The sequence below is a fragment of the Muntiacus reevesi genome, chromosome 20 (genome assembly GCF_963930625.1).
Source record: "Muntiacus reevesi chromosome 20, mMunRee1.1, whole genome shotgun sequence".
Lineage (NCBI taxonomy): Eukaryota > Metazoa > Chordata > Mammalia > Artiodactyla > Cervidae > Muntiacus > Muntiacus reevesi.
In genome coordinates, this window is record NC_089268.1 from 16,783,611 (window position 1) to 16,807,238 (window position 23,628).

The 23,628-nt window shown below is 47.2% G+C and overlaps 3 protein-coding genes across 27 annotated transcripts in view; 2 read left to right on the forward strand and 1 right to left on the reverse strand.

Annotated features, from left to right (window-relative positions):
• APOBEC2 (apolipoprotein B mRNA editing enzyme catalytic subunit 2) lies at positions 1–13,223 on the forward strand. Its single transcript, XM_065912249.1, has 3 exons — positions 1–286; positions 9,283–9,846; positions 12,828–13,223. The coding sequence occupies exons 1-2, from the start codon at positions 156–158 to the stop codon at positions 9,824–9,826; spliced, it is 675 nt and encodes a 224-aa protein (XP_065768321.1). The 5' UTR covers positions 1–155; the 3' UTR covers positions 9,827–9,846; positions 12,828–13,223.
• Positions 7,356–22,348, reverse strand: OARD1 (O-acyl-ADP-ribose deacylase 1). Of its 12 annotated transcripts, XM_065912261.1 has the most exons (7): positions 20,593–20,731; positions 19,905–19,967; positions 19,415–19,559; positions 18,306–18,364; positions 17,230–17,342; positions 7,669–7,718; positions 7,356–7,578 (listed from the first exon to the last, which is right to left on the reverse strand). In XM_065912261.1, the coding sequence occupies exons 2-6, from the start codon at positions 19,941–19,943 to the stop codon at positions 7,697–7,699; spliced, it is 378 nt and encodes a 125-aa protein (XP_065768333.1). In that variant the 5' UTR covers positions 19,944–19,967; positions 20,593–20,731; the 3' UTR covers positions 7,356–7,578; positions 7,669–7,696. The 12 variants fall into 12 exon arrangements, with proteins under 12 accessions (XP_065768333.1, XP_065768332.1, XP_065768329.1 ...); XM_065912260.1 differs by having other exon boundaries at positions 7,356–7,718; XM_065912257.1 differs by lacking the exons at positions 7,356–7,578; positions 7,669–7,718; positions 20,593–20,731 and adding exons at positions 12,035–12,679; positions 22,204–22,348.
• NFYA (nuclear transcription factor Y subunit alpha) overlaps positions 21,246–23,628 on the forward strand; it is a 25,911-nt gene continuing 23,528 nt past the window's right edge. For 7 of the 14 annotated variants that reach the window (XM_065912234.1, XM_065912245.1, XM_065912243.1 and 4 more), the window contains exon 1: positions 21,246–21,362. The gene's annotated coding sequence lies outside the window, so the exon portion shown is untranslated. Of the gene's footprint in view, positions 21,363–21,479; positions 21,740–22,557; positions 22,707–23,628 lie in introns of those variants that run through there. The other 7 variants (XM_065912235.1, XM_065912240.1, XM_065912236.1 and 4 more) reach the window with 6 other exon arrangements.

Here is a 23,628-nt window from a genome sequence, read left to right on the forward strand (position 1 = left end):
GGGCTGAGTGCACTCGCCTGGCCTGCCCCATCCTTCTCCCGTCACCCCAGGCAGATTTAGCTGCTGACAGCTGCTTGGGACTCTGCCGCCAGGCCTTGGCCCAGACCCGCCGCCTCTCCCCTCTTTCTCATTGACTCCAGAGCCTCAGCCCCTCCATGGCTCAGAAAGAAGAGGCCGCGGCAGCCGCGGAGCCTGCCTCCCAGAATGGCGAGGACCTGGAGAACCTGGAGGACCCCGAGAAGCTGAAGGAGCTGATTGAGCTGCCGCCCTTTGAGATCGTCACCGGGTGAGAGCTGGGTGTGGGCTGGGCTCCCCCTCCCCAGCACGAAGCAGCGGGGAGAGGCCAGGGGACTGAGGATGGGAATAGTAGGGGTCAGGGTCACCACCGACAGACCGAGAGCGCACAGGTGTGCACCACGTGGGAGGCAGCAGCAGATCTCTCCAGGTTTCTCAGAGTGACACCTCCGATCAGCTGAGGTAGGGGGAACTCTGGGGAATCGAGGACCCTGAGACGGAAACCAGCCCTGGGGCTTCCTGCTGTTGGGGCGTCACCTGCCCCTCTGGGTAAAAGCAGTTTAGTCCCAGGGAATTTGGTGAGAACACAGGATACCACCAGCATGTTTCAATACAGTCCCAGAGTACCTCCTCCTGCAACTTCTGTCCCTGCTTCTGAGTGGGCCTCTCCTCTACCCGTACGTCTCCCTCTCTTTCTTTAGAGCTTCTCCCAGCCTAAGACAGGAAAGACAGATCCATCCTTTCCCAAGCTAGTGAGAAGCAGTCTGTTTTTCTTGCTGCATCATCTCTGAATCTCCCCAGGGGCTGAGATTCACATCCACCCCCAGGGAAAAAGAGAGGTTACAGGCCAGGTAACACAGGCCAGGGCTGGGGCTTCTGGATAGAGGAGGTGTTCCTTCACCCTCCACCACAGCCTGGAGGAAGCAGGACCTAGAGCAGAGAATGCTGAGGCTCCAAACAGGGTCCCCCTGTCGTGTCTAGATTATGCCACCTCCAGGAATAAAACAAGGCAGTCCTCCTCCTCTTCTCTCTCTGTCCCTTTGGCAGAAGTTTCTGCTAAATTCCTAAATGAAGAATAAGAAGGGAATTTGTTGTTGTTTAGTCGTGAAGTCATGTCCGAGTCTTTGCGACCCCATGGACTGTAGCCCACCCAGGCTCCTCTGTCCATGGGATTCTCCCGGAAAGAAGACTGGAGTGGGTTGCCATTTCCTCCTCCAGGGGATCTTCCCCACCCAGGGACTGAGTATGTGGGGGCATAAGGATTCCTTCTTGAGAGTCTCCAGCAATGCCCACAAGCAGCGGAGGGGCCGCAAGAAGAGAAATTCCAGGAAGAATGGAGGCATGATGCCTTCAAGGGCAGAAAGAACCCTGGGAGGTGATTGGGACTTGCTGTTTGAAGCTGGGCAAGTGTTTTTTTCCAGTCCTGGCCTGGCTGCAATTTTTTCATTTGTAACCTTAGGAAGTTGTGTTAGTTGATTCCCAAGGTTCCTTCTGGCTGAGACATTTTCCGGTTTCTAAGAGAACCTGAAGGAAACATATCCTAGTTCTTGAGGCAAGGCTTCAGAGAAGAGCCCCTGAACTTGCACTTGTCCGTGGCCAACCGAGTAACGTCACCCTCATCCCAGGATTAAAGGAGCAACAGGGCACAGATTAATATAGACACAGGGAGAGCCTAGGGCCGCCAGGCTGGGAGAGTCCTCCGCTCCAGTGGCTTTTTATGGAAAGAGATCCTTTTTCTAACAGCTAAGTATGCCGGCCCATGCTGGCCTTGGTCTCCCTCTCACACACACAGGCACACCCACTTGTGCTGTGTTGTAATCTCCCCGGCACACGGGCAGGGTCAGTTCAGAAGAGAATTAGAATGTTTGCTGGGTTGAACATGCTTTGGGGGCTCAGGGTGGTGGGTTTTGAAAGATTAAATCCTCTAATGTCACGGACACGCGTCCGGGGCTTTATGATGCCGGCACGCTTTCACACGACTGAGCTCATTCCAGCCTCACCATGAGGCTGAGAGAGGAGCTATATCACCGCCACACCACAGTTGGGGAAACAGAGTCAGGGAGGTCCAGTCACGCTCCCAGGCCACAGAACCAGTAAGAGGCACGCTTTCTGACTCCAGCCTAGCGTCCGTCTCACTGGTCTCCCAAACAGGGCTCCCACCTGTCTCCATCCTCCAGGTGGTGCGGTGCAAAGGCTCCCCTGAGCCAAGGCTCCCCAATGAGGCACAGGAGGGTCAGTTTCCCGAGGCTCTGAGAGCGGTTCAGGAGGGAGGGGGAGCCCGTCATATTTCCCGGCCACAAGGAACAGCTGTGGAGATCTGTCTCCTGGGCCCCTGAGGGTAAACAGACAACTTAAAATAGCCTCGAGGTGCGGCTCTGTCTGTGAGGGGACAGACCGAGGGAAAGCTTTCCTCTCCTCCGCTCTTCAGGTGTCCTGGCGTCAAAGGGCCAGCAGAGCCTGGCCTCCCCGGGGGAGGGTCCCATCACACTGCTCCTTGGAACAGGGCCCCAGACTAGAGCAGCAGACGGCTTTTGAGCAAACAGTCTGAAGGAAGGGGGACTACCAGGTACGAATAAGGAGAAACGTGCCCACTTGTCATGATTCTGGTTTGAATAGGGCACTCGGGATAGAAAGCAGGGAATTCCCTGGTGGTCCAGGGGTTAGGACTGGGCACTTTCCCTCCCGAGGGCCCAGGTTTAATCCATGGTCAGGGAACTAAGATCCTACAGTCTGCGCGACACGGTCAGGAAAAAAAAAAAAACAGACTTAAGAACATTAAAAATGATGTGTTAGAAAATGCTAGCAAAAGGTCTATAGTAGCAGTGGTGTGCCCAGGCCTGTTCACGCCTCTCAGCTGAGAATCCATTGGATGCATCTCTTACCACGTCTGTGTTCATTGACTTCGTATTGGTTTCTTGAAATCTCCATAGTGAGTGTGTAGATGGGAAAGCAGCAAATGTTAGAAATCAGGGCTTTTACCAAAAAAAAAAAGGCACTGAAAGGGAGAGCCCTCTGAACAGGAATGGAAGAGCAGAGGACAGATGTGCTTAAAAGGGTAAGCACCTGAGGCCCAGAGAAGGTACCGTCCATCAGTACCAGGTTTAATTTTCGAAAGTCGACCATTGTCCAGAGAGAGGTTAGATTACTCAATCTGTCTTTTGGATGAGGAAACCAAGCCTTGGAGAAATAATTTGCCCAAAGCTAGTGGGTGAAGTCAAGTTTCCCAGATGGCGCTAACGGTAAAGAACTCGCCTGCCAATGCAGGAGATGCAAGAGATTTGGCTTCAATCCCTGGGTTGAGAAGATCTCCTGGAGGAGGGCATGGCAACCCACTCCAGTGTTCTTGCCTGGAGAATCCCCATGGACTGCGAAGCCTGGAGGGCTACAGTTTATAGGGTCGCAAAGAGTCGGACACAACAGAGCGACTAAGAACGCATCCACAAAGTGGATGGAGTAGGATGTGAATCCCAAGACTGGCTGACTCCAAATCACCACACTGCATCCAGAAAAAGCCATAAAGAGAAATCTTTTATGCAAATTCAACAAACAGTTTCTGAATAGGACTCATTTTATTCACTGCCTGTTTTCCCCAGAAGTATTTAACCTCCATGATGACAAGGATTCTGCCTTTTAGGTGTTTTCTCCCCAGCACCAAGAGTGGTACCCAGCTCCTAACTGGTGCTCAATAATTATTTGTTGAATAAATGAGCAAACTCATGATTGAGTGCCTATTGTGTGGTAGGCTCTCTGTCAGATATCCAGGTAGGGAATTGATGGGGAGAAGGCTACTTTTTGTAACTATTTATTTTATATTGGAGGACTTCCCCTGTGGCTCAGATGGTAAAGACTCTGCCTGCAATGCAGGAGACCCAGGTTCAACCCCTGAGTCAGAAAGATCCCCCTGCAGAAGGGAATGGCAACCCACTCTAGTATTCTTGCCTGGAGAATTCCATGGACAGAGGAGCCTGGTGGGCTACAGTCCATGGATTGCAAAAAGTCGGACACAACTGAACAACTGTCCCCTCATAACTGATTAACGATGGTGTGATAGTTTCAGGTGGACGGCAAAGGGACTCAACCATACATACACGTGCATCCGTGGTCCCTCAACTCCACTCCCATTCAGGCTGCCACATAACACAGAGCAGCGTTCCCTGTGCTATACTGTAGGTCCTTGGTTATCCACTTTAAATATAGCATTGTGTACACATCGACCCCAAACTCCCTAACAATCAGGGAGGGCTTCTTGATGGGAGAAGTTCTGGATATGTTATTAATATATATACAAAGATCCAGCAGCACTAGACTCACAAGAGAATTCCTCTGGTTCTCATTTGCTTCTGAACTCAGCTTGCTTGAGGGAAGCTCTGGGCACCGAAATGGGCTGGCTCCCCATCCCTCCATCCCAGCTGCAGCTCTGCCTGGCAGCAACCCTTGCTGTGTGTTTGTCTTTATCTCTAGTTACGTTGTGTATGATTTTACATGAAGCTGAACCTGCTATCAAAGGGTTTATTCTGGAACAGAGATAAATGGCACAGGCAGTGAGTATCCTTTCAACCACTTCTTTAGCCACCAGTAGTTTACTCCACCCACGTGAGGAGAGAGAGGAGAAGCAGGGTTCAGAGAAGGGCTGGGCCAGGAGTCTGGGGCCTTCAACACCACTATTAATGCCGTGGCTGCTTGCCCCTCACCTGGACTCCTGAGCAGGTTGCGAAGGCTTGTTTCATAAAGGACAGAAAATGGTCACTGACTCTGGTCTCTGAGGGTCAGGGGAAGGTGGAAGCTTATGTGCAGGATGGTGTTCCCCCGAGAAACAGGGCAGGCCCAGGGCTTGCGGAATCCCATCCAGAACCACCAGTCAGGAGCTAGCATCCCATCAAACACCTTCTTAGCTCTAGAAAGTTTGGCTGTTAGAACTCTGTTTCCCCATATTCCTCCTTCTGACGATGCTCACTATGTAGCATCCACTTCGAAAAGTGGTCTGAGAAAGGGGATAGGAAACTCAGACTGGCAATTCTGCCTCTTTCAAGTAGGTCATGAAAAGGTCTAGTGAGCAAAGCAGAAATGAGTCATCACTCAATTACCTTTGAGTAGGTTTTCTGCTCCATGGATTATTTGGGGGACAAATGTCTAATCTCAGACAAGTTTCCACTGCCCTCCAAGTTGCTTGCCTTCACTGTCTAGATTTATGCTTAGGAAATGCAAATGTTTTTTAATGTGAAAGTGAGGGGGGAAAAGAAATATACACACACACACACACACACACATATATATATATTACATTGAGTCACATCTCTTCTCCCTCCATCAAGGAAACAGTTGTCCCTCTTTTTCTAGATAAAAGGATTCTTGGTTTCCTGCCTAGAGAACTGCAATGTCCAGAAACCCAGGTCTAAGGAGATGAAGTGTGAATGGCCTTGTTTGCAGAAAGTATGAGGAAATGGTTCCTAAGGAGGTGCCGAAGTTGGCAGGAGGGGGTAGGAGTTATGCTGTTGGTTTCTGTGCTTGAAGAAGGGACTGGGTCCAGGTGAAGAAATCTATCATCAGCATCTCCCTCCTGGCCACCACTCCAACATACACACACTCAAACACACACACAGACATACACACACACTCACACTTAAGCAGGAAAATATCTGCTGGGGTTGAGAGCAAAGGGCTATACGTAAATATGGTACTGGAGCATGTCATTCTACGAGAAAATAAAAGATGTGTGTGATTATCTACAAAATAACTGTCACTATTTCTGTCTTTCCACTAGTGGGCATAATGTTATTTAGTCACTCTTTCATGTCCGACTCTTTTGCAACCCCATGAACTGCAGCCCGCCAAGCTCCTCTGTCCATCAGCTTTTCCAGGCAAGAATACTGGAGTGGGTTGCCATTTCCTTCTCCAGGGGATCTTCCCAACCCAGGGATCAAACCCATGTCTTCTGCATTGGCAGGTGGATTCTTTACTATCCAGCCACCAGGGAAGCCAAGTGGGCATAATAGTGTTGACTTACTTCGTGATTCTATAGAATGACCCAAGATGACCACGTTGGCTAGCTCTCTGGATAAATTTCAGGCCACCTCTGTTCTCCTGGTGACCCTCCAGGACCTGGCTGTTTCAGTCTGTGAGAACCACAAAGAACCTCATTCAACCTGTATGCTCCTTCTAGAAAGACCAAGAATCCCCCTGAGAAGCCAAGCAGGCTCGGTCTCTGAGCAAACCCAAAGAAAGACTGGGAGCCCGGACCTTCCGTGACTTTCCTTTGCCCCTTGAATGCACTTCCCTTTCTGAGGTACCGGGTCCAGAAGGCCCTGCTGAGGGACAGGGCAGACGGTGAGGCTGCTGGCCCCAGGGGATGGAAACCAATATTTATGGAGAGGTGAACGTTCCTCCTCTCCATTGGGCTTCCTGTTTCTCTGGGTCCTTTCCTCTTGCCTAAAGAAGAGGACAGACTGAGAGAAGCATCAGTTGTAGACCATCCAGCCAACATGCAACCTCACACTGGGCCACACGTCTTCTCGGTTGGGCTGTACTTGGCAAAGTTGGAGCAATACTTTTCAGTTTCAGAAAGGAAACCTGAGGGACCACATAGGAAGCTACTGCTGAAGCCCCCAAGCCAACCAAGCAGCTATGAATCCTTCCAAAAACTTTACTGCAAATCTATCCTACAGGTGGCTCTTGATTGGACTTGGGGATGGTTGGGAGGGTGGGGTGCTGGGGTTGGGGGTGGTCTGGCACTGATCAGAGAGGAGAAAAAAAAGGTTTCAGCAAGAAGGGTAGGCTCCGTGCTTCTCGGGAGGAAAAAAAGCCACTCTAGGAAGTGAAAGGATAATTTAGCAACTGGCTGAGTTGAGGAGTGGTCTTCTGGGGTGTGTTTAATGGGGGAGAGCTCAGTGTAAGTGACTTCCCAGCAGGGACTGAAAGAGGAGAGGTGAATCATCAGGCCATCCATTCTCCCCAAATGTTAAGTAAATAATAAACACATTCAACCAGGGACAGAGGGACTTAGAGAGCTAAAGATAGTACTCGAAGGAATCCCAGGGCTGGGGCCCCAAACACATCCATCTCCACAGTGGAAACTTAACCTGACAGCAAGGGACATAGAAACCTGGGTGGAGAAAATTTGGTGATGGGAAGGGGACGACTCAACTTTACTCAGCTCCTTGGCACCTGCTACTTATCCCTAAGAAGCCAAGGTCCTGGGATACCAGGGATCCCCCTGCAGCCCAGGGAGTTGGGTGACCTCTCTGGCGGGAGGGAAGGGGTATAGAGAAGAAAGAGAAGAGCTACTAGTTGGGGATCTTCTGGGGCAACCACAGAGATCACATTTTTTAGAGTTTTTCTGTTTTATTTCTGTCTGCACTGGGCTTCATCGATGCACGTGGGCTTTCTCTAGTTGCGGCAAGCGGGGCCTTCTCATTTCGGAGGCTTTTCCTGTTGTGGAGCACAGGATCTAGGGGGCAGGGCACAGTAGTCGCATCATGAGGGCTTAGTTGTCCCTCGGCATGTGGAATCTTCCTGGAGCAGGGATCGAACGCGTGTCCTCTGCATCGGCAGGCTGATTCTTAACCACTAGACCATCAGGGAGATCTGAGATTACATTTTTAAAAAGAAAACATTCAGCCTCTCCAGCTGGTACTCATCCCCTCCTCTCCTTCTGACCTTTTCAGTCTCTCTTCTTACAGCCTCTTCATTCTCCTTGGCCTTCAAACCTGCACAAATATTCCCTATTTTAGAAAAACATGCCCATACAAACAAGACAATCTTCAACGCTGATGCTTGCTTCTTTAGTTTCTCTTTTTTCTTACCTTATTCCTACCAAACTTTTTGAAACACCTGGCCTTTTCCTGCTGCTTTCCTTTCCTAATCATCCACCTCCCCTGGAAGCCACTGGACATATTCATCACCAAGTCTGGTGTCCCAAGACACCAACTGGGCTTCGCAAATGTCAGACTTTTCCCCAGCTTCACTCTCTCTGCCTCAAGTCACCCCCGTAACTCTTCCGTGGACCTGTTTCATTATACTTTTCTTTCCTCAGGAACCTGTAACAATTCTCTATTGACTTCTGAGTCAAGGCTAAACTTTCAAGAAACTTCACCATGGGTCCTTACTCCACCTCGTCATTTCCAGCCGTCTTCTACTGTTCTCAGCTGTCTTATTTACATCTTTTCTTTCCAGCCAGAATCTAGCTGGTAGATTATAAGCATCTAAAGGACAGAGGCTGTCTTTTATGGTTTTGAAATGTGTCAATACCACACAAGTTAATTCATATCAAAGTAACCTGAGGTAGCCTAACTTCAAAAGTAAACCTTCTTGGACACTTACATGACAACCATTCTTTCACCTGAGGGAAAAGATGACATGAGAAAGTCCTTGGGAGAGCCTGGGACTGCACGTTTTAGGCCACCCCTTACCTAGCATGCCCACTCCAGTACTCTTGCCTGGAAAATCCCATGGACGGAGGAGCCTGGTAGGCTGCAGTCCATGGGGTCGCTGAGTCAGACATGACTGAGCAACTTCACTTTCACTTTTCACTTTCATGCATTGGAGAAGGAAATGGCAACCCACCCCAGTGTTCTTGCCTGGAGAATCCCAGGGACGGCGGAGCCTGGTGGGCTGCCGTCTATGCGGCTGCACAGAGTCAGACACGACTGAAGTGACTTAGCAGCAGAGCAGCAGCAGCACCTAAGATGCAATATCTGAGTGACAAGGAGAGATTATGAAAGCGTGAAGTATTCTGCACAAGCTTTGCCTTGCTCTGTCATAAGAATTTTTACATGCTTGCTACTTTGTAATACTATTTGGACACCCCTTTTCAAACCTGGCTGCTTATCTGAATCATCTGGAGCATTTTTTTTTTAATACCGATCCCCAGGCCTCTTCCAAATGTTCTGATTTACTTGGTGTGGGGCGTCAGGAGGGACATTTGTAGCTCCTCCAGCGGATTCTAATGTACAGTCAGGTTAAAGAGTCACTGATTTAGAAATCTGAGGTGTGCCATGTGTTGGGAGTGAAAGAGTGTTTGAAGATGTGCTAATGTGGTGTCCAGGATGCACACCTCATTCCATATTGTCTCCTCTCCTTTAGATACACCGTTTGAATTCCTTCATGCCTTTGTCACTACCGTTAGCATATAGGCAAGGCCTGTTTCAGTAGACAGAATGAATCTGTCCCCGGGGGAATTGATCTTGGAAAGCCACCTACTCCAGGCGAGTCCTAGAATAAGAACTCATCACCCGATCTCCTTCCCTGTGCCTTTGTCTCCTTGACCCATAGGGAGCGACTGCCTGCCCACTACTTTAAGTTTCAGTTCCGGAACGTGGAGTACAGCTCTGGGAGGAATAAGACCTTCCTCTGCTATGTGGTGGAAGCACAGAGCAAGGGAGGCGAAGTGCAGGCCTCTCGAGGGTACCTGGAGGACGAGCATGCTGCTGCCCACGCGGAAGAAGCCTTCTTCAACAGCATCATGCCGACCTTTGACCCCGCCCTGCGCTACTTGGTCACCTGGTACGTGTCCTCCAGCCCCTGCGCAGCCTGTGCGGACCGCATCGTCAAGACCCTCAACAAGACCAAGAACCTGCGCCTGCTCATCCTGGTGGGGCGGCTGTTCATGTGGGAGGAGCCCGAGATCCAGGCAGCTCTCAGGAAGCTGAAGGAGGCTGGCTGCAGACTTCGAATCATGAAGCCCCAGGACTTCGAGTTCATCTGGCAGAATTTTGTGGAGCAAGAAGAGGGTGAATCCAAGGCCTTTGAGCCCTGGGAGGACATTCAGGAGAACTTCCTGTACTACGAGGAGAAGTTGGCAGACATCCTGAAGTAGGCAGCTAGGTTCAGCCTCACGTGAGTCTGTTCACTGTCAACTTGGATAGAAGGGCAGGTGGAATGAGTGGTCTCTCTGATTTTCCTTTGAAAAGATTTCATCTCTTCTTTTCTGGTTGGTGGTAACAACATTCTTAGATCCTGCCTTTTCTCTTTCCTCTAAATTCCTCTCCCTAAATCCTTTCTCTCCTACCCTTTGATATCAAACTGACTTTCTCCATAACTTAAGAGTGCTCAAGGGTGATAGAAATCCAGAAGCATTGATGAGACCGAATAACTTTCGTAAGATGAGGATGGTACAAAGACCTGTTGTGCACGCACACGTGTGTGTGTGTGCCTATGTGTGTGTGTACACGTGAGCGCGCTCAGTTGCTTGGTCATGTCCAACTCTTTGCGACCCCATGGACTGTAGCCCAGGACCAGGCTCCTCTGTGCATGGAATTTTCAGGTAAAAATACTGGAGCCGATTGCCATTTCCTACTCCAGGGGATGTTTCCAACACAGGGATCGAACCCTCAACAACTCTTGCATCTCCTGTATTTGGCAGGTGGATTCTTTACAACTAGACCAGCTGGGATGCCCGCAAGGACCTGTCACTGAACAGCAAAGATATTTCAGTCCTCTAACAAGTCCCCATGTCCACCTGTCCAAACTTACTAACTCTAGACACCTTCTAGACACTCTGCCCCCACCCCATCTACAATCTTACCATTCTGTTTTTCCTTTAATGCTGGTTTTTCATTCCTACAGGGGCACTTTTTTCCCATTTTTGGTAATTTTGAATGTCCTTGAATGGATTTGTATTCAACTCTTTGTGTGGACAAGGGAGGCTGAGAAATTCATGTTTTCAAACAAATAGTTCTGCTTTGAGGGAGACCAGGAATTGCTGTGTGAACGTACAATGCAAAAACACTTCTCTTATGTTAGAAGATCTCAGCAGAACTTGCACAAAAACGATGAATTCAGGAATGGGGATAATAAAGCAACAAGTTCTGCTATAAAGGAACGTTTTGGAAAAGGAAATGGCAACCCACTCCAGTACCCTTGCCTGGAAAATCCCACGGATGGAGAAGCCTGGTAGCCTACAGTCCATGGGGTCACAAAGAGTCAGACACAACTGAGCGACTTTACTTCAATACTTCAAGGGTTAAAAAGATGTTTGCAAATTGGGCAACAGCTCAGAAGTAGCCTCCTAACAGGTTTCATGATGGGATAGGAGAACTGGAAGTAAAGATTAGCTACTTAAGCAAATAATTAGGACACAATTAAGGCCAATTCGACCTCTTGCTGAGGGTAAATCAGACTCTTTTAGAGAAACAGGCCAATTGCCCTCAGGAAAGAGGGTACAGGATCTCCTACTGTCTCTTTTTGAATTTGGTCTGATCTAGTTTGCTTCAATAGAAGTGCTATGTATAACTAAGTCCCTTTATAAGACCTGAGTTACTGATCAAAACTTTCCATTACCAGAGAAAGGGTCTTCACACCCTCTTATCCAACTTTAATTCTGTAACACCTCACAGATTAGTAAAACATGAAAGCAGCATGCTTCCATGATGTTAAATTTATTTTTGGTGCCTCTCAGTCTTAATACTCTAAACAGATGCTGCTTCGTGGACATGTTCTGGAAACATCAATGTTCCAGAGCCTGATGTTGGCAGGTCTATGCACACAGGGTGTTGGATCGTTCTCCAGCTGAGCATCTGTCAATCCATCAAGTCACAGTTCTCAGCCATTTCTTACAAAAAAGCAAGACCTATTCACTGAACTCAGTGAGACCAGGGTCAGATAGTGCTATGAGATACCTTGCTCACCTAAAATAAGACACCACTCAAGAGTGATGGTGAGTAGTAATACAGATTTCTAAAGGTGACCTCTGAAAATACAAAAATTCCTTGAAGATTAGTGTAGAAACTAGCACCCATAAACCCTACATAAATTCTGTAGAATGATGACTGGCAGCCCAATTTTAACTCTAGTATACCTTCTTCTTAAACATCTTGTAGTCACAGGTCACTTTTTCCAGCTGCCAAACTAGCAAGACCTCAGAGTGTTTTACCTATTAAGTCAAATAATTAAATAGCTAAATCTGCTATAAAAATTAAGCATTTCAAGGATTAAAAAGCTTTTAACTTTGGATAATTGAGAGTTGCCTCTTACGCTGATCTAAATCAACATAAACAAACAGATAAATCAGTTTGAGAGAAAAGTCCACTTCTAAGTCAATTTTTTAATAAAATATTATTGAACAAGTTCCACATTCTAAGTCTCTTTCCATTAGTGTACATAATCGTATTATCTGGACCCATTAACATGCTTCCCTGTACTCTATTTGAGTTGCTCATATTCCTGAAGGGAGAGGTTAAAATGTACCAAATTAAAAAAAAAAAAAAAAAAACTGGCATGAAATCAAGTTGTAATCTAAAAGCCCCAAAGAACTCTGCTTAATTAAAATACTGTCAAGAAATGAGCATTTGTTAAAGAAATGTGTCTCATATATCTTCTTCCATCTTTTGAAAAAAATGACAGAACAGGATTTAACCATATAGTTAAAGCAAGATAACATAGTTAAGCTTCCTAGGTGGCTCAGTGGTAAAGAAACCGCCCACCAAGCAGGAGATTTGGGTTCAATCCCTGGGTGGGGAAGATCCCCTGGAGAAGCAAATGGCAACCCACTCCAGGATTCTTGCCTGGGAAATCCCATGGACAGAGCACCCTAGCTGGCTAGTCCATGGAGTTGCGAAGAATCAGACACGACTTAGTGACTTGACAGCAGCAGCGGCAACATAGTTGAAGATCTCCTCTGGGGCTCTCTCTGTGTGAACCACACCAAAATATGAATGAAACAAATCCAATCCTGAATAAAACAGAAACCACAGGTGGCTATGGAGAAATTCAGGCATTCATTGAGAAAGGCACAAAGAAACCCTAACTCAAAAGAAAACTCTTCATTGTTTGGGGCCAGCAGGGCTCTCAGTAACATTGCTTTCTGTTTTCTCACAAAGGTCTGCCTGCTGCCACCAAGAGACAGCAATGGCACGTGGTCATCTGGGACATGCCTGACTTCTTAATACCGCTTGGAGCTGGATGACATCCGACACCCACCAACCCTACTGCCCAAGGCCCTCTGAGGACTCAAAACACTTATGCTGTAGATCACTTAAGCTGTGTCTCTCTCTCTAATGCTGCTCTTGGGAAACAGGAAAGTGAGCTGTGAAGAGAAATGGCACCAGGCTCTGTGGGACTGAAGGTCCGTATTATTCCCCCAATTGGGCTTGGGGCAAAGAGCCTCAGACCCAAAGTCTGAACAGATCTTTGAAACATGTCTAGAAATGCATCTCAAGTTAAGTTGGGAATTTTTTTTTTTAAACAGCAACGTTAATAAAAGAGGTGGCGTGGTCTTTCTGTGACCAGGTTTTTTAAGGAACGATAACATTTAGAAATTATAAACAGCAAATCCCAGAAACAGGGATGTCCCAGGCTATGAACCAAGCCACAACATTATATATAAAGTGGAAGAAGCTTAAACTGGAACTTGCCAGGGCTACACAGGATGTACCAACTCCCATGCAGACTTCACACCTTGGTCTTGACCTTCAGAAAATACTGTCTCAAGATTATTTGTAAATGAGTGCCTTTTCTCTCCTCTGGAAACAAGGAGTATGGCAGAGGATGAAATAAAAGGCACAGGAAACCTGTTCCTAAGGAATATAAACATCCCAATTGCCAATCCATAAGCAATTAGCCCCCTAATTAAAGAGCAAAGGGCGAGAAGTAGGATCTAAATGTTTGGATACACTTAATGTAGGGGTAGTCTGTGCGTCATACTTAATGGTGAGGGCAGGATGGTGTCAAAAGTCTCATTTCTTAAAAGGCTTGTTTGAGTCCTATGTAGAAGCAAAATTTCACATGTGAATTTCTGGGTGTTCGCCAAACTCTAACTAGGTTTCCAGGAATAATGTGCCCATTCTGATTATCAGGTCATGCCTCCTTTCCCCAGGCTTCAAGTGTGATAAGTCATCGGAATTTGACCCCAAGACTATCTGCAAATGACAGAGCACTTTATCACATCCCTGTGGAATTCCATTTACAGCCAGACCTTCACAAGACTAGGTTTTGTTAATAGAAATGTGAACAAGGCTCATACTCCATGAAACAAATTAACCCTAGTCCATTAAAATGTAGCAGAAGCCTGGAAAACCAATGTCTTGACCCAGTGGTAAGATGCATTTGCAGAGTTAAGCGAAATACTTTAATTCCAGTTTCCTCTTACCACCCCACTCTCCTTTTCAGTTTTGTACATTCTTTCTTCCCTTTCAACCTCACTGTGTGTCTGTGGACAGAAACAAAGCTACAAGAAAAGCCTTAGTCTGAAAGTCTGACAATGAACTTCTCCCAGTACTGCCCCTACCCCAACAACATGAAGAACTTGTCTGCTACACATAGAGATACAGAAGTCAAATACTTTTTGAAACTGCTGCCTCGTATCAGGCTGCCAGGCGATAAGAACACAAGTCTAAAGTACAAAGATTACATTTAACCAGTGCTCGCCTGGCGTTTCCACAAGCCCCTTCTAAAATCCAATTCTTTTACACTTGGGAAAGCAGCAGGTCCTATGACAGTCCAAGAATTCACTCTATGGAGAAAATCAATAGCAGGCCTGTCTGATCTCAATACCACAGTAAGAGAACAGAGGGTGGAAATAGTCTCCTAGTTTTCCCCACACCTCTGATACTGAACCACTGGCTAAAATCCATGAGCCTTATTACTTCCACCATGAAAATCAAGAGTGGACAAAGTGCTGCTCTGAGCTTAGAAGGGGACAAATTTACTCTTTTCCATCCCAGCTGGATAGGTATCAGAATCTTCTGGAGCTCAAAAACACAAAACTGGCAACTCTCCCCCACCCCCAATTAAATTCCTATTTAAGAGGGAGTGGACCTTTATTTCAAAGAGATCTGTATGCATTTTGTTGAGAACTGCGGATTGAGTCATTCATTAGTTCACACTAAGAACCTTGCCAGGTATTTCATATACGTTGTTCTGTTTTATGACTGAATTCAGACAGGTGCAGTCACAGAAACGACATGGTGGCCAGGACAGAGGAAGCATTCGCCAGGAGGACTCTGAAAGCCTGCCTCCCCAGTGTCCTTGCCCGTTCTGACGTCTTCTCACCTGGCCCTCTTCCGACTGGGCCATCTGACGCGTGAACCCGCCATTAGCCAAGTATAAAACAACACAGACATGTACACAGAACCTCACTGGAGCACCGCCCCCGCCCCCCCAAAAAAAAGATCTTTAGTTTTCCATTTTTGTCACCACAAATTCCTTGTAAGCATAAAACTTTTGTAATTTAAACAAAAATCAAACCCATAATTCTCTCCTAGGATGAATTTGATGCCATAAGGATAATACCAAGTAAGTGCACAAATGACACAAGATGCAAAATTAACTAAAAACGGTCATCCTTCCTGAAATTTCTCCTAAAACAGCAGAGAAGTAAAAGCAATGCTGCCACCTAGTGGCAACTCAAACAAATCACATAGCATCCCCAGCAAAATAAGAGGTCCTAGGCCCAACATTTGGTCCCTCCCCTTACCTTCCTGAAAAAGAAAAATTCCCAGCATCAAGCAACCCCTCCTCCAGAGTCCCATTCAATCCTGAGAATACAGCAGCCCAGGTCTGGCCTGTGACACAGACTACGTCACAAGAAACAGTCCTCCGGCCATTTTAAGGTCGGTCTGCTCAGTCCCGCCGCCCAGGTGATGAGAAGGCAGACACATCCAAAACGCTCTTCTGTTCAGAGTGTGTACACAGTAATTCTGAGGTCTGTTGCCTCAAAGACCTCCTCAATTATTGCGGATACATTCTCCCATTGCAGACGATCAAGACCACATCCAATCCTGAAAAAGACAGAACATCTCCACTGGTTGTGATTGAGGAAAATGCTCCTTCTCTCTTTCCCGAGGCTGCATCCACCCAAAGCCAAAGATAACATCTGGTTTCACACCTATAGGCAACCATGGTGGGAGTTTAGAAGTTAATTCCTATTGTGAGTCACCTAAGGCTGTTTCCTGGACAGCCCTAACATCCAATAGCTGTCACTTCTCTTTTGCCAAATAAAGTACCAATTCCCAGTTACTTCAGGGTACATTTAGAAATGTGTAACTGCCACAAGACAGAACTCACTATTTCTACTAGTGAAAACAAGCCGTGAGTGGATGGCAAAAGGTTGGTATTTTTTAAATGTGTTAGTCACTCAGTCATATTTGACTCTTTGTGACACCATGGACTATAACCTGCCAGGCTCCTGTCCATGGGGATTCTCCAGGTAAGAATATTGGAGTGGGTTGCCATGCCCTTCTCCAGAGGATCTTCCTGACCTAGGGATCGAACCTGGGTCTCCCGCACTGTAGACAGATTCTTTACCGACTGAGCCACCAGGGAAGCCCATTTTAAAAATACACTTATGGTAACGGAATGTTAAGGAAGATAGATGGGAAACGCCAAGCTGATTCTATTCCAATCTTCCCAACACTCTGGTGAGAAACCTCAATCAGCCCACAAAACTTACTACCCGGCACCTTTCTTCCAAGATGTTACTTTACTGATCTTCAATATCCCCAGGGAAAAAAGAAAGGTTTAAAATTGATAATTTTATATTAATGTGTTAAGTACCTGAAAAAACTGTGATTTAAAAAAAAAAAAAAAGTGTTTCTGGTACATAAGTCATGAATATATTATAGACCAGTTTAAGACGAGGGACCAAGTAGCCACATTTCTAACTCGGAGCTTGGAATAAACCTGCATGCATGGTCAGTACTGACTTAGAACTAGTCTGACAGGAAGAGAAGGGACCCCAAGCCTATTCCTGAAAAGGAAACAAAGAGGATACTGAACCCCCAACATCAGTCCCTTAAGTTCCCAATATCTAGGGTCTAAGTCGTTACATTAGCAACATATCCTCTGGCCACTATCCATGCTGAACATAAATAAGCATGCAGTTTACAAAGCAGTGATAAGCTACAACTTTGTTCACACAGAATGAACAGGTCTGGGATACCTGAAGTGGCCCAGAGAAAAATCACAATTGCTCAGTCTTGATTCTTTAGCTGTACTAGAGGATGCCTAGACTTCAACAAATAGTGATGAGCAATGGTTCCTCCCTACTAGGCAGGCTGAGGAAGATCTCTGTTTTCATCATCCTGATTCATTCAGCCCAAGGTAAAAGATGGGCATGCCTTGAGCGAAGATCTGACAACTGGTTTACTGATGATTTTTAAATGTTTTGATCTGTTCACCTTTAAGTCTACATTTTGGGTTAAGATAAGCTTTTCAATCACTTGTCCTGGGTAGGACAGTAAGCCCCACAGTCAAGTCTTCACTGAGGGCCCCGGGTTTCCTTGCCTCGGCATGGAGAGTTCGGTGACTCCATTCCTTAGACAATGGGACTTCATGGCCTCTAAACTCTTCCGCAAGTTTTCGTAAGTTGGCTTGTGTGATGCCCTTTTCTTTGTAATCTGAGTGCGAAGAACAAATTCAAATTTCCATTAGTCCAAAATGAGAGCCAAAGAAGCGTCATCATGTTCTCCCAACATCGTGATAATTAAAATAAGTATACTTTTATAGACTAGATAACAAATGTCATATGGTCTCTTCCAGTTATGGGAATCCACTGAATAGAACCAGAGACCCAGACACTACCACATCTTTTCTTTTCCTAAGAAACCCAGATTAGCAGGTGTGCCTATTGTCTATTGTTTTTAAGCAGGTAGGTGAAAGTTCCTGTGCTACTTCCAAGAGATAAGCTATGTATCTGTAACAAGGAAGAACCCACAGCACCTAAAAATTTCCTGTTAGGTTTATTTAGAAATAGTGTTTGCTTTTTATTTCCCTATAAAAGAACAGAAAGAAACTGGTAGCATTCCAAACAAGATTTAAAGTCACAGTAGCCTTAAAGGGCAGCATCCCCACTTTCTGTGCTACCCTAATCAAGCTTGGAGTGAGCGGGCTCTAAGTCATCCAGCAGCATCAGCAAGAGGGTGCACTCCTTCCCGGGTCAAAGGCCATGGGGACAGTGGAAGAAATCCAAATGGAGCAAGCAGGCAGGAGAGGATCAGAGTATTATCTGGCACTGCATTTGGTAAGCAAGAATGAGAGAAAAACTCTTTTGAGCAATCTATCTCTTGAGACTTTATTGTCTCTATTTCACTAGAACAATGAAGGAATTAAAGCAAGGGAAGCATCCCTAACTTTCGCACATCATGTAACAGGTCTCTGGTAAATATCACTACTTCTTCCCATGCAAGTTGGCATGCAGCCTCATGTTTCTAACCCAGTGCACCTCTGGGTCTGAGTCAGCATGAGGTCAGTTTTTGACCATTTTTGGTTGTCTATAAAGAAACACTGTGATGAACACAAGTGCAGCACAGCCCATCTGTTTGCTAATACTTAAAACTTACTGCGAATTGGCCCCGTCTTACCAGGTAATATATATATCGTCCATCTCTCTTCAGAACAGCCACTTCTCCAGACTTTTTCTCTAAGAAAAACAGTTATTTGATAGTAAAAAAGAAAAACCAAAACACTGATCTTCATTCTTAGATTTTTAAAAGGTCTTTATAGATATGAGTCTACTTCAGAACTAGAATTAATTTTCAACTCTGAAGAATCCTTTGATCCTTATCAGCCTTCCTAAACACCATATTTCTTAACTTCCAGTTTTCCTGTTTTAGGAAATCATATTTTCAATCACATTTTCCTCATACTCCGTCTTCAATCCTGCTGCATTTTCAAATACCCTTTCCTATTCTCTTAAAAAATGTTAATGTCTACTGCCTTGAAATGTTTTAGAATGTACAGCATTTTTTACTTGCCAAATGTGTATTTAATAATTTAATCATTATCTTTTTACATACAAACAGCTAATGTGTTAAGCATTATGGGGAACATAGATGTATTAATATTAAAAGCTTCTTAATTATTTAACAGTTTCCAGTCAGGAGAATGTGTGGTGTTTTGAAACAAATATAACATAAAGCAGTAAAAAGTTGCTTTCTTTAGGCTGGGAGCGGAATCACCAGTGGAGACTGACTCAGTAAGCCTGCACTGTGGTCTAAGCAACTGTTTCAGAAGCTCCACCTGTGATTCTGGCACACATTTCTGCTTTACAATCACTGGGAGCAATGAGGTAAGTGTTTGTAAGGAAAAGTTCTAAACTCTTTGAAGTATAAGCACAGTATGGGCAGACAGAAAATCCTGAATGCCAGGCTAAAAGCTGTGGACTTTGCTTAGCATGCCAGAGTTTTTAAAGGTTTCACACAAATGGAGTGATATTATTAAGAAAGATTTATGAAAGAGGGAGACAGAGTTTATTTATTAAAAAGTTTCATTTAAAACTTTTACAGGAACTCAGGTTTCATGGGCCAACCCAAACTCTGTAGAGGAAAAACTTAATCTGCAGTGTTAAAAGGACTCGGTAGTTAGGAACCCCATCTGTGCATATATATCTTGTTTAAATTATTAAGCTTAACAGGAGCATCAAAAGATGATCTAGTCAGGGCAGGTGAGTTCAACTGCTTTCAAAACTCACGTTGATTTAACAGCTCCTGCACCCCTCCAAATTTCTTCTTAAAGAGGACGGCTATCCCAGCGCCCATTCGACAGTCCTCACTGATACAGTGCACTAAGGAGTCTGTTTTGGGACATGCAAAAAGGTCGCCTTTCACATAAGTAATCTAAAATGTGCAAAGAGAAAGAAAACATTTATTAGACACAGAAAAATACTAAGTTACTTCTTTTCCTTTATAGTGCCCACCACAACCACTACTTCTCCCCCCTCATCCCTCCTTCATTTAAAAGACAAATTTTCAGAATTTAAGAAGTTATCTAAAGCGAATTAAAGCATGTGCAAAGAAAAGTAATGAGTGGGCTCTGCCTAAGACTGTATCAGCCTTTCTAAAATAAATCAACAGGAGAGAAAAAAAGACAATTCAATTACTAGTTTAATTAAAAAGCATTTGTGCTTTGACCTCAAGCATTCTGAATTTCAGTTCACCAGTAAGTTAATAGTTGTTACCCACTCGGCTTCCTTCTGAATCTTCATTAGGGCTGCCAGCCATGATACTGGGTCGCTATTTCTTCAGCTATAAAAAAGGGAAAGGAAATCATGCTTAGGCAGCCCGAATATATTACATTCAGACTTCCCTGACCACCCACGTACTAACTTTTCCACCCATCGTTTATCGCTGAATGTGACTTCTCTAGAAAGGAACGCAAAAATACTCTGGGCAAGGAGGGGAGGAATAATGCCTGGTTCGGACGCGGCCGTGAACCGATTGCATTTCGCGCTTCCCAGGAGCGGAAGAAAGGCAGTCCTAGGACCCGCCTCCTCCTTTCCCCGCGCCCGCGCCCGCGCCGAGTAAAGCTGATTTAGGACAGTCTTTTCTCTGAAAGATACAAAAGTACTTCCCTATTGGGTCTGGCCCAGGGACAAAAAGGTGGGGCTTGGCCACAGTCCCGCTAAGTCGCCAACTAGAGAGTGTACCGGTCAGGCGGACTGTACTGCCAAGGCGCGGGCAGGGGTGAGAGAGAAGGCGGCCCCTCAAGGAAGGCTCACTCCCATCTTTTGCGGGGGGGAACTGGGGGAAAAAGTAAAGAGAGGCCTCCCATTCTCTGTCGCCTACCCTAGGGCTGATCAGCCAAGGCGTAGGGCCTGTCCCGGGATCCCGTGGGAGGAAGCGAGGAGGCTTGCTCAAAGCCCCAACGTACCGCGGTTACCCTTCACCTGGAAAGGAGTTGGCCGTTACGAGGTCCCGCCCCGCGGGGAAGGGCTCTGGTAGGTGGGTAACAGCGGACGAGCCCACGATACGAAGCCAATCCCACCACAGCCTTTAATTGCGCGCACCTAAGATGGCCGCCCACCATCCGGGGGCCGGGCGGAAACGAGCCCCTCTAGCTAACTGGCCGAACCTGCACTCTTTGGTGATGGCCGCCGAACTTCCGGCGGTGAAGCCCGTAGAGCACCCGACCGCCGCCGCCGCCCGGGCATGCGTAACGAGACAGCCAAATGCAAGTTGGGTAGAGCGGCGCCTGCGCATTAAGTCCCAGGGGGGTGTGTCTCCAGGGGCCGCATAGAAGAGGGAGGGCAGTTGCCAAAGAAGTTACTTAGCGCCTGCGTGGTGCTAATGTTCAGGGCGGTGTTTGAGTGGAAGGGTCTGGCGCGCCTAGAAGGCGCCTGCGTAGTCCTACGGTCGGGTGGGAGCCAATCAGGAAAATGGGCGTGGCTGAGGCACACGCCTGCGCGGTGCTGCTTCTGCAGGGGGGTGGGGCGAGCCCAGAGCTCGAGGTAGGGGGCGTGGCCTAAGAGGCGCCTGCGCGGAGGCAGTTGGAGGGAGGCCCGATTCCCCTTTGTTCGACTTCGCCATTTTGCGAGGCAGCGGCAGTGGCGGCGGCAGCGGCGGCTGGAGCCTCTGATTGGGTTTCGGGGTCCGGTACTGGAGCCAATCAGCGCGGGCAGCGAACCGGGGGAGCGAGGCACGGTGAGTGTGAGGAGCCAATATCCAGCGGCCCAGAGCCGGCCCCAGCGCCCCGATTGGCGGGTCTCGCTGACCACTCAGGAGAGGCCCAGGCGCCTATCGAGCCCCGGGAGTCGAGCTGAGCCTAGCCGAGCGGGGCGACCTGCTGCCCCGGACCGGAGCCTGCGAAGCTCTCCGGGGCACTCCCCACCGAGGCCTGCAGGGGGCCGCCCCGCGAGGGGATGGCGCCCTCGGGAGCAGGCATCTCGGGGCCCAGACCCGCGCAGGGTGCCAGGGCCAGTTGGGGATGCGTTGCCGTTCTCCCCGACCCTTTGGCCCAGTTTCTCGGACCCCAGACCCGGGGGTGTGGGGTTTGCCAGCCACAAGGCTCCTACATTCAGGTATACACACACTCGGGCCTAGGCAGTGTCCTCCTGATCTTTCTGGCCTCACAACTTAAACCTGCCCTTGCACTCAACACGCGGCGGCCCCCGGGACGGGAAGTCTCCCCCCGCGGGGCCTGCGCACCCCTCCCCTCCGTGAGCGGGTTTGTCCTGTCTGCAGCCTTCCTAGGTGGGGAAGGAGGACCGGGGAAGACGCACGCCGTGGCCACCGGGCCCCGCGTGCAGCGCGGAGAGGAGGCCGGCCCGCCCCCACATCGACACTCTGCGGGCCCGCCCCCCGCCGTCCCTCTGCCGGGATGGGGGGGCGGGGAAGGGGTTCGTTAGTGCGCCCCCTCCTCGGACCCCGCTGCGCCCCTCCTCCTAGCGCACTCCCGGGTCTCCGGTCCCGGCGCCGTTACCACCCCTTTTTGGCTCGTCATTTCCTCTCTTCCCCGCCCCGATCGCCGGACAGAACCGCACACCTCCGTCCTGGAGCCCATCCAGGCAGTGTCCCTTCCTTGCCCGGGCTGTAAGCCTCTGTCCATTCGGTGCCTGGAACCTCGCTCTTGGAAGATTGCGAGCTCTGTGCATTCCTTTCCCCCGAGGCTGCACAGTTTGCTTTCATTAGTCTTATCTGTTGCTGCTCATCTCGTGGATTCTCGCTCCCTTAGGAATGTACAGTTTCTTTTCCTTTCACCTTTCTGTGTCACTTCGAACACGTCAGACTTGACTCGTTAGCTTGGTTCACAGCCATCTCTTGGTTTGGTTTTTCCCAGTATGTTGACGTTTTCTTGGATATTTATAGAAACTTAACAGTCTTCTGGGGTTTTCCTTAGGGTGAGAGATCATCTCCTTTGACAGCCAAGTATCGAACAGTTAGTATGAACCAGGCGTTCATCTGCTGGGGGGAGAGTGATTAGAGGTCGATGAGAACCTTCCCAGCCTGGTGGAGATTGACAGGTGAGCAGGTAATTCATATCTCAAGGTTAGTGCTGTAACGGGGCCAAGTTCAATTCTGTGATGTGTGAACTACCGACAGCCTCGGAGGAAGGCCAGCATTGCCACACTTTTAATTGGCCTTGAAGGACAATGGGATTTCTTTGGGTAGGAAAGAACGGAAGAGCGTTGTTCACAAAGAGAAGAGCATGTGCTGAGGCGCCAAACTTTGCTGTCTATCCGGGGAAAGAAGAAAGTATAGGGCAGTGGGCATCTGTGACAGTTTAGTAGGTTGGGAAACGCAGTTGGTAAAACCACTTGTATATTTTGCTAAGGGATTTTTCGGAAGCAGTTATTTTGTGGAAATTTCAGGAGAAGTCTAGAAGCACATTTTTTATTTTTCAAGTTTGGAAAAATAAGTTACTGGTTTATGAGATTTTGCTCCACAGTAACAGCTGACTTTGGGTGGGAGGAAGGGAGATTTTTCTCCTAGGACTTTAAAATTTTTTACTCAGGTGAAGCACAGTACAAGCTGTCCTTGTTACATACAGTCAACCTTTAGTATATGATGCCTTTTTTTATAATCACATTTACTAAAGTCATATAACTGCTAAGTTTCAGAAAGCTACTCTAGTGGTCTTTCCACTACTAAAAAATTGGGGACAGTTTTGTTTTCATTTTTTGCCATGAGTTTTTTATTGTTGAAATCATTTACAAAATTGATTTGTAAAATATCTGATAGTTGGGGTACTGTGATTTAGATTTTTTTTTTTTAGAATGTTTACATTTGCCTTTGGAGAGGATAAATACTTTGGGACTTAAAAATGGTAGTATGTGTTACTTTAAAACCAGCAAACATTTTTGCTAGACTTCTTTCTAATAGACAGTTATTGTCTGGTCACATTATTGCTAAACCCCTCTAGAAACTCTGCCTATTTGCAAAAGAGCTTCCTTGCCTGAAATTTCAAGTA